The following is a 16,108-nucleotide window of genomic DNA, read 5'->3' on the forward strand; positions in this document are numbered from 1 at the left end:
AACACAATTTGTATATTTATTTCACTTCTATGTAGGTCATAACAAGAAAAGCATGGCTTAGTACAAATCAACGACCCGTCTCAGGGAGCCCACTCTGGCATCCGTGGCCCCCCAGTGGTGGAACCGCCTGTAGTTGCCTGGCCTCAGCAGGTACTGGCACCCCCGGTAGTTGGGCATCTCGTAGAGCACCCAGCAGCCTTCCAGGACGTGGAGGGAGTGGATCTCACTGAGGCGGAAGCGGTTCTGGATGCAGGAGCAGTCCTCCATGTGCTCGGACACGAGGCCTTGGTAGTCATCTCTTTCATACAGCCTTATCCTGTGAGAGCTGGTCTGGTGTACCAATAAACAAAAGAACAAAAATAAATCGTCTGCATCCTGATGTGAGCAAAAGTGATGCAATACACCTGCATCTTCATGAAGCACAGTTTTCAAACCACTCCTCTACCTTGTTGGGCTAGCAAATTTGGAAGAGTATTAAAATACAGCTGACCTGGAGATCTTGTGGAAGAAGCAAACATTGAAATACAAGGAATAAAAAGGTTTCCCTTTGTAAGAAACTATCTGCCACAACTGTATTAAGTGAGTCTGCTGAAAGGATTTTAGCTCTTGTATCCATTATGAATGGACATAACTAAGTCATATCTGCTTGTTTTTAATCACTCTTTGCACTAATTTACAATGATTTATCTACTCTAAGTCCACATCTCTTTTCAAATATCTTGCCATGTCATTGGTACCATTTGAGTTTCTTGCCCCAAAGAAAGAAAGCTCTATTAGTTTGTATCTGGTTTTGCATCTGCAAATTTCTCTAGCCTAAATTTGGTTGCAATTCTTGAATCTGCTTGCCACACTACATAATTTGGTACCAGAAAGCATAAACGCATGCTCCACATTATTAAACATTAAGCAGCACTTGGTAATGACCAGGTCTCATGGAATCCTAACCTGCCGACCCTTGTAAGGAACTAGTTTAATGACTTTGGGAAAATAAAAAGCCACTTACAATTTTGAAACTTATTGTTCCAGGTGCTAGATGAGTATACTATATAGAATGAATTTTTAAAAATTACCTGTAAAGTTAGAATACATTATACTTACATTGTTCCTCCATAGGAACCTCCATCTAAAAATCTGTTAGTTTTTCTATCATTAAAAAAGAGCCATCTAGATGGATTTTTTTCTTCACTAAACAATGTGGTTTTTAAAAATTTTATTTAGAAATTAGGGATCTTCTTGGCGCTAGCAAATTTAATTTTAGAGTCTATGTGTTCTAGTTTGCTAATGCTGCCAGAATGCAAAACACCAGAAATGGATTGGCTTTTATAAAGGGGGTTTATTTGGTTACACAGTTACAGTCTTAAGGCCATAAAGTGTCCAAGGTAACACATCAGCAATTGGGTACCTTCACTGGAGGATGGCCAATGGTGTCCAGAAAACCTCTGTTAGCTGGGAAGGCACATGGCTGGTGTCTGCTCCAAAGTTCTGGTTTCAAAAAGGCTTTCTCTCAGGATTGTCCTCTCCAGGCTGCAGTTCCTCAAAAATGTCACTCTTAGTTGCACTTAGGGTATTTGTCCTCTCTCAGCTTCTCCAGAGCAAGGGTCTACTTTCAACAGCCATCTTCAAAATGTCTCTGTAAGCTGAAGCTCCTCTCTCAGTTCCAGTGCATTCTTCAAAGTGTCCCTCTTGGCTGTAGCAGCTTGCTCCTTCTGTCTGATCTTATATAGTGCTCCAGTTATTTAATTCAGACCCACCCAATGGGCAGGCCAACATCTCCATGGAAATTATCCAATCAGAGTCATCACCCACAGTTGGGTGGGACGCATCTCCATGGAAACACTCAAAGAATTACAATCTAATTAACACTGATAGGTCTGCCCACACAAGATTGCATCAAAGATAATGGCATTTGGGGGCACACAATACATTCAAACTGGCACACTATGTTACTGTGATCACCTGTGCCCTAAAACAATATATATGTCCTAAGGTAAGAAAGATAGAAATTACAGTCATTCTTAATCCTGTTAACATTTTTTTTTTTTTTTTTTTAACTATTTGAGAGTCAGGCATTGCTACCCTTACTGTGAACTTCAGTCCTGAATGGGAACAAGCTACCTTTTATCAACAGGACTTTATGACCACTAATCACTGATGTTTCAACATCCATCAAGTTGCAGCAAGACTCACATAAGGAACTGTGTGGCAGGAGCAGATGGAGTCATTGAAGCCCATCCACTGCTGGAAGTCAGAGTACTTGCTACAGTGCAGGAAGTACTGGTGCCCCTGGTAGTTGGGGCGCTCGTAGAGCATCCAGCAGCCGCTGTCCACACAGATGGAGTTGCAGCAGCTGAAGTAGGGCTGCAAGTTGGGGCAGTCGCTGCTGCACTCGTAGCAGCGGCCCTGGAAGCCCTGGTCCTCATAGAAGGTGATCTGCAAGAAAACAAGGTGACAGCAGGCAGTCAGCGGGAAGGGACAGCCCCACACTCAGAGCTCAGTAGACATGGTATGTCACCTGGACGGCTCACCTTCCCCATGGCTGTTGACAGCAGATGATCAGTGTCCAATATGATGGAGACAGGAGACGCAGCTGGTATATATAGCAGGACGACTGCAGTTTTGGCAAGAACAACACAAAAGGGGCCTGGGGGTAGTGCTGAGGATATATCTGTGTTCTCGGGTTTTTTTGCATTATGGGATCATGGAGCAGGGGCACTCATTCTCTCTCACATTTCCAAGTTGTCCTCGCTAGCTCCAGTGAAAGGTGTTGAAGTCAGCGGAGCCATATGACCTTGGAGACAAAGGGCATGCTCATCCCGTGCAGCTCTAGAAACATATTATGTGGTCAGCGTTTTGTAATTTTTGCCTATGGAAACTGCTGAGATGGAGGCTGATGTTTCCAACTGGGGTGACTGGTAAGAATTATATGAATTCAAGAAGAACTTGAAGTGCTAAGGCGCAAACAAAAAATTCTCTAATTGAGAAAGATAATTATATTTCCTAAATTCATCATCATGATTCGGTTTTCAATATTTAGTATATGTGTAAGTAGGGAAAATAAAACAGATCAGAAGATTCAAAACCAGCCTAAGATTCTCCTCCAGAGAACCTTTCTAGCTGCTCAGAAGTGGCCTCTCTCTCTCTAAGCCCACTCTGCAGGTAAACTCACTTCCCTCCCTGCTACGTGGGACATGACTTCCAGGGGGGTAAATCTCCCTGGCAATATGGAGATGAGCCTGGACCTGGCATCATGGAATTGAGAAAGACCAAAAGGGGGAAGAGAAATAAAATAAAGTTTTATTGGCTGAGAAATTTCAAATGGAGTCGAGAGGTCATTCTGGAAATAGTCTTATGCACTATATAGATATCCCTTTTTAGTTTTTATGGTATTGGAATAGCTAGAAGGAAATACCTGAAACTGTCAAACTGCAACCCAGTAGCCTTGATTCTTAAAGACAACTGTATAACTATATAGCTTGCACAGTGTGACCATGTGAATGTGAAAGCTTTGTGGCTCACACTCCCTTTATCCAGTGTATGTACAGATGAGGAGAAAAATAGGGACAAAAACTAAATGGAAAATAGGGTGGGATGGGGGGATGGAATGTTTTAGGTGTTCTCTTTTACTTTAATTTTTCTTCTTCTTTTTCAGTAATGAAAATGTTCAAAAACTGATTGTGGTGGTAAATGCACAACTATATGATAGTATTGTGAACAACTAATTGTATGCTGTGGATGATTGTATGGTGTGTGAATATATCTCAAAAAAAATAATTAAAAAAAGAAGAGTGTATACCAAAATTTTAATATTGGTTATCAGTGAATGGCAAAATTATAGACCCTCATTTTCTATTTTTATTTTCTTTTTGCTGCTTTCTATTTCCACAGTTTTCTATTATAACTATAGTTTACTTTCATGAGATGGAAAAACAAAAACAATTTTTAAATGTATGAGTTTGAGTTGCTGGTGAGGTACAGCAAGTTTCAGAAATGGGTATATTTAGTCCTGAGATTAAATGCTTCTCCTTGAGCTGAAAATAAAGAGCTCTCTCCAGAGACTGTGAGACACTCCAAGAGCAGAAAAACACACATGATTCTCCCCACCTCCTCGGTTTTCTAGGATTGCTGCTTGTTTTGTTGTTGTTGCTGTAGTTTTTAAATACAGTATTATTGAGATATATTCACACATCCTACAGTCACCTACAATGTACAATCAGTTATTCACAGCACCATCATACAGTTGTGCATTCATCCCCAGAATCAATTTTTGAACCTTTTCCTTGCTCCAAAATAAAAATAAAAGCAAAAAACAACACCCAAAGCTTTCTATCCCCTCCATCCCACCCTATTCTTCATCTAATTTATGTCCCCATTTTCCCACTCATCTGTCCATACACTGGATAAAGGGGGTGCAAGCCACAAGGTTTTCACAATCACACAATCACACTGTGCAAGCTACATAGTTATACAATCATCTTCAGGAGTCAAGGCATTGGATTACAGTTTGACACTTTCAGGTATTTCCCTCCAGCAATTCCAACACACTAAAAACTATAAAGAGATATCTAGGTAGCACATAAGAATACCCTCCAGAGTGACATCGTGACTCCAATTTGAAATCTCTCAGCCACTGGAACCTTATTTTGTTTCATTTCTTTTCCCCCTTTTGGTCAAGCAGATTCTCTCAATCCCATAGTGCTGGCTCCAGATTCATCACCAGGAGTCATATCATGTGTTTCCAGGGAGATTTACACCCCTGGATGGTATATCCCACATAGCAGGGAGGATAGTGAGTTCACCTGCCAAGTGGGCTTAGAGAGAGAGGCCACATCTGAGCAACAAAGAGGCTCTCTGGGGGAGACACTTAGGCACAATTATAAGTAGACTTAGCCTCTCCCTTGCAGCAACAAGCCTCATACGGGAAAGCCCCCAGATCGAGGGATCAGCCCACCAAACTGGCAGTCATCAATTTGCTGTTTGTTTTTAAAACTAGCATCATGATTGGCCTGTGTTTGCCCTCCCAGAAGCGTCCCTGTTTTATGCAATCCAGACAACTGCCCAAAAAGCCTTCTGCAGTGTTGCCAACCTATTGACTTAGCAGCATCATCAGATGTGTGGAGGATGGATGACTAAGTCCCCAGCTCATCTACACCCCATGTGTTTGTAGAAAGATGGACTCAAACTCCTTCCTGCTTCAACCCATGGAAGGGTTCTAAAAGGACATTCCACCACTGTTATCAGTACAGTCATGATGCCATCTCTGAACATCTCAATCAGGCAGATGTTAAGGGGATAGACAGAAATAGCCACAGAGAATGAAATGTTCCTTCCTAATTAGCAGAGCTAAATCACTTGTGCAAAGTCCAATGAAGCTAGACAGTGGGCAGAATTTCCAGGGATCATAGGTGACTAGTGCTCTCCTCTGCCTTCCTTCTGTTGCTGCATGTTGACTGGTAACTCTCAGTTACAAGCGTAATCAAACCCAGCATGGAAAAAGCTGCATTGGTCTGCCCAGCCACAACCCTGCATTGAAATACACCACCATTTTTAGTGCAAGACAACAACATGCATCTTTGTTTTTTTAATTCAGTTTAATTGAGATACATTCACATACCATACAACCATAGTGTACAATCAGCTGTCCACAGTACCATCATATAATTGTGTATTCATCACCCCAATCCATCTCTGAACATTTTCCTCATGCCAGAAAGAATCAGAATCAGAATAAAAGATAAAAATAAAAAAGAACACCCAAATCATCCCCCCACCCCACCCTATTTTCATTTAGTTTTTGTCCGCATTTATCTACTCATCCATCCATACATTGGATAAAGGGAGTGCAATCCACAAGGTTTTCACAATCACACTGTGACCCCTTGTAATCTGCATTGTTACACAATTGTCTTCAAGAGTCAAGGCTACTGGGTTGGAGTTTGGTAGTTTCAGCTATTTACTTCTAGCTATTCCAATACATTAAAACCTAAAAAGTGTTATCTATATAGCATGTAAGAATGTCCACCAGAATGACCTCTTGACTCCATTTGAAATCTCTCAGCCACTGAAGCTTTATTTCATTTCATTTCGCATCCCCCTTCTGGTCAAGAAGATGTTCTCAATCTCACAATGCTGGGTCCAGATTCATTCCCAGGAGTCATATCCCATGTTGCCAGGGAGATTTACAGCCCTGGGAGTAAGGTGTCACGTAGGGGGGAGGGCAGTGAGATCACCTGCCAAGGTGACTTAGTTAGAGAGAGAGAGGGCCACATCTGAGCAACAAAGAGGCACCCAGGGGGAGACTCTTAGGCACAATTATAAGCAGGTTTAGCCTCTCCTTTGCAGTAACAAGCTTCATGGGGGCAAGCCCCAAGACAGAGGGCTCAGCATGTCAAGCCATCAGTCCCCAGTGTTTGTGAGAACATCAGCAACAATCCAGGGCAACCATGCATCTTATTGCACAGTGTCTGGCAAAAAGAAGATGGTGTGTCAAAACTTTAAAGTTATTATCTGTACTCACATTCATTTGATCAAATTTTTGCCACACACATTTATAGCGTGAGCCACGTGCCTAATTAGCATTTTGGAAAGGTACTAAAATTTGAGAACTTTTTCTCTTCCTAGTGGTCATTATGTACTACTGAAATAAAGCCTGCATCCACTTTTCTTTTAGTGCTTTATTTAACTGATTTTAAATAAATGTTTCTATATGAGAACATTAGTAAAGGCAATAAATGACTTTAATTTTATTTTGGATTGAATTTTGGAAAACTGCCTCCTCTTCCACCAATCTGCAATATTCAATGCTAAACATTTGTAAACTGTGCTACAAAGCTAGCCTACACTGACATACAAATACCGTATATGTTCTATATTCCACAACAGTTTTCCAGTCACAACAGAGTAGCATAAGATACACACATTTATTACCAAAATGTAGAAGTAGTGCAATATACTTCTAAAAGAAGAAACCCTTACCAAAAATAACATTTTAATGCAGTTTGCATCAGAAGCTGACTGTAAAAAAAAAAAAAAAAATGTGCTGGCAAGAATTGCAGTTTTAACATGATATTTTTTTTTCCACTCTGTGAGACATTGTTATAAAGTCCCACAGTGCAGTTCCAAGTTTCTAAGTGACCTGCAGAATAAAAAGATCATTTTAGTATCAAGCACTTCAATTTACCATGGGACACAGACATTAGCTTTCTATCTATAGAGAATTAAGGACAAATATGAGCTACTAACTTACTGACAAATATGAATTAAAATAAATGTAATTATAAAAGAATTTCCATGGAACTGTTTTAATGGATTTGGAAATTAAGAGTTATATTTCTCAACTAAATGCAGTACATGATTCCACAAAGGATCCCATACAGAGGGAAAGCAAATGCTGAAAAAGGACATTATTGGGTCACTTGACAAGATTGGTATATAGACAGTAGAATAGATAAAAGTATCAATGCTAGATTTTCTAAGGTTGGTGACTGTGCTGTGGCTATTTAAGAGAGTGACTTTGTTCTTACGAAATACACACTAAAGTTTATAGGGAGAAAGAAGGACAATGTATGCAACTTCAGATGGCTCAGAAAAAAACCCTGTGTATCTACATACAGAGAGAAAGGAGACTGATGAATAATAGTTCAAAATGTTAACAATTGGTGAATCTGGGGAAAAAGTATATGAGGATTCTTTGTACTATTCTTGCAACTTTTCTCTAAGCTTGAAATTATTTCCACATAAAAAGTTAAATAAAACTTTTACTTCTTATGACTAACCTATCCAAAGCCAATTGTGTCTTTGCCCCTTAGCAGTTGTATATTGTTGGAAGCATATTCTTTTGAATTTCTGAGATATTGTTTTAAAATTAAACTTAACTTGCCCTCCTTTGTGTCTTGCTCTCTTCCATGATATTGTGAGTTCCTCGGGATTGGTAATAACAGGAGCATTTGTATTAGTGCTTGCTGAAGTCCTGGCACTGTTTTAAGTTCTTCCACATCCATTAACTCATTTAGTCTTTGTACTGACCTTATGAGGTAGGTACTATTATAATCTTGTTATAGATGAGAAACTGAACATAGAGAGAGTAAATAACTCGCCCAAGTTACTTAGTGGGGGAACCAGGATTCAAATCAAGTTAATCGCTGTGGTAGGCTGTTCTAGGTCTTTGGTATGTATGGTTCCATCCATCCCATATTCTGTTCCTAGTCATCAGCCCAATGCTCATACTTTCCTAGGAAATGATGTTGCTCTTGCCCGTTTTGAGTAATGAGTAAGCTACTATAACCAATACAATAAAAAGGAAACTTTCAAAACTGTTACCCAGAATCCCTGGATTACCCCAACCCCACCCCACCCCCACGCCCCAAAATGTTCTCTTTTCTCTTACTTTATGAAGAAATTCAGTGGCTGGAAATAAATAGAAGATTCTGAAAAACGCATATTTTATCTTTTTTTTTGGGAAATAAATTCAAACTTACAGTAACAGTTGCAAAAATAATACAAACCCCATACACAGAACTCCAGCATACCCCAATCCCCCTCCACCGATACCCCGATCTACCAACTTTAGTATTTTGTCACTTTACTATTTCTTTCTTTCCCTCCCTCCCTCCCTCCCTGTCTATCATCCATCATCTATTGCTCTGTCTTCTGAACATATGAGAGCAAGTTGCACACATCCTTGAACAAATAATATAATTAACATATACATTTCATATGAACAAGAATATTCATTTATATAATCACATTAAGTGTAGTTAAGAAGTTTGAGAAATTTAACATTGATATAAAGCTTACATTCTATATTTCATTTTTTTCTTGTGTCCCAATTGTGTCCTTTTGAGCCTTTTCTCCTCTATTCTTAGATCTCATCCAGGATCATCTATGGCATTTAATTATCATTATCTATTTAGACTGTCTTTTTTTTTCAATTGTGGAAACATATATACAGCATAAATCTTCCCATTCCAACCCCTCCCAAGCATTCCATTTAGTGGGATTAATCACATTCACAATGTTGCAAAGCCATCACCTTCCCACCATCCATTACTAGAAATTTCCCTTCACCCCAAACAGAAACCCTATACTCATTTCTTATTAACTCCCCATTGTCCCTTCCCCCACTTCTCGTAACCTGTACTCTACTTCTCATCTCTATGATCAAATTCTCTGATATTTTCTTTGTGTTTATCGTGGGGCTTAAATTTAACATCTTAAGTCTATAACAATCTTGTTTTCTTTGATACCAACTTAACTTCAATAGGACACATAAACTATGTTCCTATACTCCTCCATTCCCCCACCTTTATGTAGTTTTTGTCAAAAATTACATATTTTACATTGAGTTCAAAACCACTGATTTATCATTATATTTTATGTATTTTAGATCCTGTAAGAAGTAAATAGTGGAGTTACAAATCAAAAATACAGTAGTATTGGTATTTATATTTACCATGTGATCTTTACTGAAAATCTTTATTTCTTCATATGGTTTCAGTCAATTGCTTAGTGTTCCTTCCCTTCAGCCTGCACAATTCCTTTTAGCATTTCTTATGGGACTGATCTACTGGTGAAGTCCCTCAGCTTTTGATTATCCAGGAATGTTTCATCTACCCCTCAATTTTAACCTCCAGGTGTTTGTGAATTTTCTAAATCTCTGATGGTTATTGACTTCTATTTGTATTCCATTGTGGTCAGAGAATGTGCTTTGAATAATTTCAATTTTTTAAAATTTATTGAGGCTTGTTTTATGTCTCAGCCTATGGTTTATTCTGGAGAAAGTTCCGTGATAACTAGAGAAGAATGTGTATCCTGGTGATGTGGGATGTAATGTTCTACATATGTCTGTTAAATTTCTCTATATCTCTCTCCCCTTTCTTTGTTTCTCTGTCAGTAGGGCTCCCTTTAGTATCTGAAGTAGGGCAGGTCTTTTATTAGCAAAATCTCTCAGCATTTGTTTGTCTGTGAAAAATTTAAGCTCTCCCTCAAATTTGAAGGAGAGCTTTGCTGGATAAAGTATTCTTGGTTGGAAATTTTTCTCTCTCAGAATTTTAAATATGTCATGCCACTGCCTTCTCACCTCCATGGTGGCCGCTGAGTAGTCACTACTTAGTCTTATGCTGTTTCCTTTATATGTGGTGAATTGCTTTTCTCTTGCTGCTTTCAGAACTTGTTCCTTCTCTTCAGTATTTGACAGTCTGATCAGAATATGTCTTGGAGTGGGTTTATTTGGATTTATTCTATTTGGAGTTCGCTGGGCATTTATGCTTTGTGTAATTATATTGTGTAGAATTATTTCTTTGGATACTCTTTCTAGACCTTTACCCTTCTCTTCTCCTTCTGGGACACCAATGAGTCTTATATTTGGACGTTTTATTTTATCTATCATATCCCTGAGATCCATTTTGATTTTTTCGATTTTTTCCCCATTCTTTCTTTTGTTCTTTCATTTTCCATTCTGTGGTTCTCGAAGTTGCTGAGTCATTGTTCAGCTTCCTCTAGTCTTGTACTATGAGTATCCAGAATCTTTTAAATTTGGTCAGCAGTTTCTTTGATTTCCATAAGATCTTCTATTTTTTTATTTACTCTTGCAATTTCTTCTTTATGCTCTTCTAGGGTCTTCTTCATGTCCTTTATATCCTGTGCCATGCTCTTGTTGTTTGTCTTTAGTTCTTTGATTAATTGCTCCAAGTACTGTCTCTCCTCTGATCTTTTGATTTGGGTGTTTGGGTTTGGGTTATCCATATCATCTGGTTTTTTCATATGCTTTAAAATTTTCTGTTGTTTCTGGGCTCTTGGCATTTGCTTTACTTGATAGGGTTCTTTTAGGATATGAAGGATTATTCAGACACCAATCTCTAATTTGTCTGATCTACAGCTTAGTGGCATACACTTTCTCTAACTAACAAGCAGATGGCATCCGTGAGTCACCTATTCCCCTCAAGTCAGTTCTCCCCAACTTTTTCTTTGTGGTGTGTGAGGATCTGGTTCTTAAGGGGACCAATTGGTGCACCAAGTTTGAGTGTGTTGTTGGTGCTGTCCACCCTGAATGTGGGGTGTGTGTCTGAGCAGTTAGGGAGGCAGGGCAGCTTTAATAATCAAACCCCCCAGGTTTTCCTGGAGATTTAAGGCTGTTGCAAGAGTCTAAACCTTCATGTCAGTTTTGCCACAGATTGTCTCTGCTGCTGACCCACAAGTCTGGTATTGGCGTGGGGTCCCTGGGATTTCCAGGTGGGTTCCTCTTCCCAGCCATGCCCTCCCAGGACCTCTGCTGAGGGAAGGCTGTGCTACATCACAAGTGTGTGCCATCCCTCAAGGGAAGCCCTGGGTCACCAGGCCGTGTAGAGGCGTTCCCAGTCTGCTGTAAAGATGGCTGAATGGGGCGTGTTAATTTCCCCCTTTTGCACAGCTCCACCTTCCCGGCTCTGGGACAATTAGCTGTGGGTTCACGAAAGGCTATCTTCCATGCCCGATATTGTGGCATGTGCGTGTGTTGCTGAAAACACTTCCTGTCACACTGGGTCCCTTGGTACAGCTCTGGGCTGTGCCTCTGGCACCAGGCAGGAGTGTTCCCAGCCCGCCAGGAAGATGGCTGCAAGGGGCATGTTTTTTTTCCCCTTTTGGCTCACCTCTGCCCTCCTTGCTCTGAGATAACTAGCAGTGGGTGCACGAAAGTCTATCTTCCATGCCAGATATTGAGGCGTTCACACAGCCCTTTCCTGCTACGCTTCACTGTGTGGTTCTCACTGCCATATCTGCAGCCACTTTTGGGTTTTTTTAAAAAAGAACTAGCCTGCCTCCAAATGCCAACTCACAGTTTCCCCACACCACAGTGTGGCTGCCAGACATTCAGCAGGCTCACTCACTCATTTCAGGATGCAGACTCCCGGTTTCACCAAGTGTGTGCTCCCTGTGGATTTACCAGACCTTGTCCAGTTGGTGCATCGATGGAACTGGTGTTCTGGGTCGCTTTCTGGCCTCTATCTAGTATTTTTCATGGAGGTGTTTTTTTGCCCTGTCTCTCCTAGCTGCTGTGCCAGTTTTAATGTATTATGTCCCCCAGAAAAAGCCGTATTCTTTGATGTAATCTTGTGTGGGCAGATGTATCAGTGCTGATTAGATCGTAATTCTTTGAGTGTTTCTGTGGAGATGCATCCCACCCAACTGTGGGTGATGACTCTGATTGGATAATTTCCATGGAGGTGTTATCCCACCCATTCAGGGTGGTACTAAATTAAATCACTGGAGCCATATAAGGGAGCTGACAAACAGAATGAACTCAGCGCAGCTGAGAGTGACCTTTTGAAGAGGAGCTACAGCCAAGAGGGACACTTTGAAGAATGCACAATAGCTGAAAGAGGAGCTGCAGACGAGAGACAGTTTGAAGACAGCTGTTGAAAGCAGACTTTTGCTCCAGAGAAACTAAGAGAGGACAAATGCCCCAAGAGCAATTGAGAGTGACATTTTTGAGGAGCTGCAGCCTAGAGAGAAAGCCATTTTGAAACTGGAACTCCAGAGCAGACTCCAGCCACATGCCTTCCCAGCTAACAGAGGTTTTCTGGACACCATTGGCCATCCTCCAGTGAAGGTACCGATTGCTGATGTGTTACCTTGGACACTATGGCTTTAAGACTGTAACTGTGTAACCAAATAAACCCCCTTTTATAAAAGCCAATCCATCTCTGATGTTTTGCATTCCAGCAGCATTAGCAAACTAGAACAGCCACTATCTTAGGTTCTCCCCACACATTTTATCTTAAAGTTAAAAAAATTATTTTTCAACTTAAAAAATGTAAGACATGGTACATCAAAAAAATCCATAAGGAAAAGACTAAGAAGTCTGAACATCTAAAATGAAAAATTTCAAACAACAAACCAAGAAAGCATATTTGTCACATATTAACAAAAGATTTATTTTGTTAATATAAAAAGAGTTCTAACAAATCAAGGAGCTATACATGTATGTATACTTATGTAAGCATAGCAAATATTTGAAAGATAGCCCATGAAATAGTAACAATGGTTACTTCCAAAGAGTGGGAAAGGAGGTGTGGAGAAAAGAGGAATCTTTCTCCACTTTATACTTTCTATATTATTTGAAATATTTACTATGAACATGTATTACTATTAAATTTTTAAAGACTAATTTTAAAAATACATTACTCAGGAGTTGGGGAAAAAGCCTAAAGTATGCAAATAATAAAGTGTTAAAGGAAAAAACAAGTGCATTTTCTGCTGTTTGATTATGAAGAAGGAGCCTTTATGGAGGGCCCTCAACTTAGGACTTGGCTATACAGCAAAATGGGCATTTTTTTCTTCTGCCAATTCTGGCTTACCAGCATCAATTAGCCTATAGAAAGGGCTGGTTCCTGGAAACTGGTTGCCTTGATCAGTATTGATAGGGCACAGTGGTTTGAGACGAGTCGCCTAAGGACATTGGCTTACTAAAAATTCACTAGTAAACAGCAGTTACTGAATATCCATTGCTTGCAAGTCACTTTTTATATATGTGGGAAATAATAAAGAAACAACAGATCTGCCCCCATCAAGAAGACAGCAATCTTAAACAGTTGTTGAAACAGAAAACATATATGGAATGAAAGTATATTTTCCAAATAACATACCAATGAGTAATCTGTAGAGTAGGATTTCCAGCACATAGAGGCCATAAAAGAGCCTCGGGGGGGGGGGGGGTGTCCCTGAATCTCTGTTTCAGAGATTTATTTTTTCATGATTAAGTTTATGGTCTAGATTATCTGTGTGTATCTAGATTATATATATATACACACATATGTATTTTCTAGAGTTTACTGTTTTATGATTGTTGTTTTGTTTGTTTTTCAATGCCTGCTGTCCTCAAACTCATATTTTACAAATAACCTCATCTTACCTCAAAAAGTTCTTCCGACACAAAGGAAGGATTCTAGAAAAGCTATACCTTCAAATCTCATTATAGCAAGTATTGTTAAAAGAACACTCAACATGGTGAATATATCTCAACAGTATGAATGTTCTGTTAATAGAATAGTATTTAATAATATTTAATAATAGCACTTACTAAAACCCTGATATGACCAAAGAATTCTAGCTGTTCCTAAAGCGTTTTCTCTGATAAGCTTATATTTCTCATCACTCAATGTTTTGTCTCTGAAATCTGAATAAATCCAGGGCCCCATGTGTCTGGTATATTCAGAGATTCCCATAAACAATGTACAGTGTAGTAATCGAATTAAACAAAAAGGAATTTCAGCTTTTACTTGTGTTTGTTGAAGCAAACCCAATTCATAATGCACTGTATTAGTTTTCAAAATCTCCTTCTTCCCTTCCTCTCTGACAATCCTCTTGCTGACCAGAGCCTCTCACTCAACAAGCCCCTAAAATATCCTAGACACTCAGCCGGTACCCCTTTTCTGACTCTCTCTCTTTCAGCTTTTTATTCTGTTGACCATCTTGGTCTCTCTGACTTCTTTTTAAATTTCATTTTCATGTTGCATGTTACACTGGAGAGCCTGGAGCTGGGACAGCAAGAATCCTTCTCCCCATTCTCCTCTCTCTCCAGCCCTGTCCATCTCTGACCATTCTCTGAATTCTGCAACATAAAAATCCCAAGAATCACCTAGACAGGGCAGGAGTGGAGCAAAGCCAATCATTAGGCAAAGGTAAAATTCTCATTAGTGAGAAGGACAAAGCACAGGAAGGTTTGGGACACATATTAATGTAAATCTTCTCCTTAACACACTTATTTGAATAAACAGCCAATTGACTTGTAAATATTATTTATCAACTGCTAAAAAGATAATGATGGTTAATATTTATTTAGGCTTTACTCATGTAACTGAGAAGTTAGGATTTAAGGGATGATTATGATTATTGGATCATTATATAGATATTCCTTTTTTATATTAGACAGAGGGAAATACCTGAAATCTCTGAGCTGTAATCTAGCTGCCTTGATTTCTAACAATGATTGTATAACTTGCATCTTGTGACCTTGTAATTGTAAAAACCTGGTGACTGACCTTCACTTACTCCCTTTATCCATTTTTTTACTTTAGAAACTTGTCAACAAAAGGGCACTTGCCCACCCCACCCCCCAATGCTAATGGCTTACTAGCCATTGACTTGGTTCTAGCACAGTTTCACTCCTTTACAATTGTTTCTGCCTACAGTTGGTATCGAAATGGTAATGACTCCATCTCCCCTTGTTTGAATCCATAAAAACCTTGAACTCCTTAGACTTGGGGAGACAGATTTTTAGGCCAATAGGCTGTCTGATCTCCTTCATCATGCTTAGCAATTAATTCTTTCTTTCTTTGAAACTCTGATGTCTCAGGAGTTGGTTATTTGAGCACATCAGGCAGAGAACCCACCACTCCTGTCCTGTATCACTCAGAGCTAAGCACTATTATAACCTCTTAACATATATAATTTCAAGTTAATCATCCCACCAACCTTGAGAAATAGCTATCATTATTCCCATTTTGTGGAGGAGGAAACTAAAGCACAGAGAAGTTAAATAGCTTGCCTTAAGTAACAGCATAAGTGCTCTAGATTCAAACCCAAAGCATCTGACTCAAAAGGCTAAACTTTTTTTTCAGTTTTGAGATATATTTACATATCATGCAATCATCCATTGTGTACAATCAACTGTTCATAGTACTATCATATAGTTGTGCTTTTATCACCCCAATCTATTCTTTGAACATTTTCCTTATATCAGGAAAAACAAGAATAAGAATAAAAAATAAAAGTAAAAAAGAACACCCAAATCATCCCCCCCACCCTATTTTTCACCCAGTTTTTGTCCCCATTTTTCTACTCATCCACCCATATAGTGGTTAAAGGGAGTGTGATCCACAAGACTTTCACAATCACACTATCACCCCTTGTAAACTACATTGTTATACAATCGTCTTCAAGAGTCAAGGCTACTGGGTTGGAGTTTGATAGTTTCAGATATTTACTTCTAGTTATTCCAATGCATTAAAACCTAAAAAGTGTTACCTATATAGTGCATAAGAATGTCTACCAGAGTGACCTCCTGACTCCATTTAGAATCTGTCAGCCACTGAAACTTTATTTCCTTTCATTTTACATCCCTCTTTTGGTCAAG

The 16,108-nt window shown here is 39.4% G+C and overlaps 1 protein-coding gene across 4 annotated transcripts in view; it reads right to left on the reverse strand.

Moving 5' to 3' along the window:
- The window catches only part of LOC119544811 (gamma-crystallin A-like), a 45,368-nt gene continuing 29,260 nt past the window's right edge, over positions 1 to 16,108 (reverse strand). The window contains exons 1-3 of one of the 4 annotated variants that reach the window (XM_037850355.1): positions 2,526 to 2,534; positions 2,188 to 2,430; positions 1 to 330 (exon numbers count right to left, since the gene is read on the reverse strand). In XM_037850355.1, the coding sequence (XP_037706283.1) occupies positions 58 to 330; positions 2,188 to 2,430; positions 2,526 to 2,534 (525 nt within the window). In that variant the 3' untranslated portion in view covers positions 1 to 57. Of the gene's footprint in view, positions 331 to 2,187; positions 2,431 to 2,525; positions 2,535 to 7,034; positions 7,133 to 16,108 lie in introns of those variants that run through there. The other 3 variants (XM_037850352.1, XM_037850353.1, XM_037850354.1) reach the window with 3 other exon arrangements.

Source organism: Choloepus didactylus, chromosome 9 (assembly GCF_015220235.1).
Source record: "Choloepus didactylus isolate mChoDid1 chromosome 9, mChoDid1.pri, whole genome shotgun sequence".
Lineage (NCBI taxonomy): Eukaryota > Metazoa > Chordata > Mammalia > Pilosa > Megalonychidae > Choloepus > Choloepus didactylus.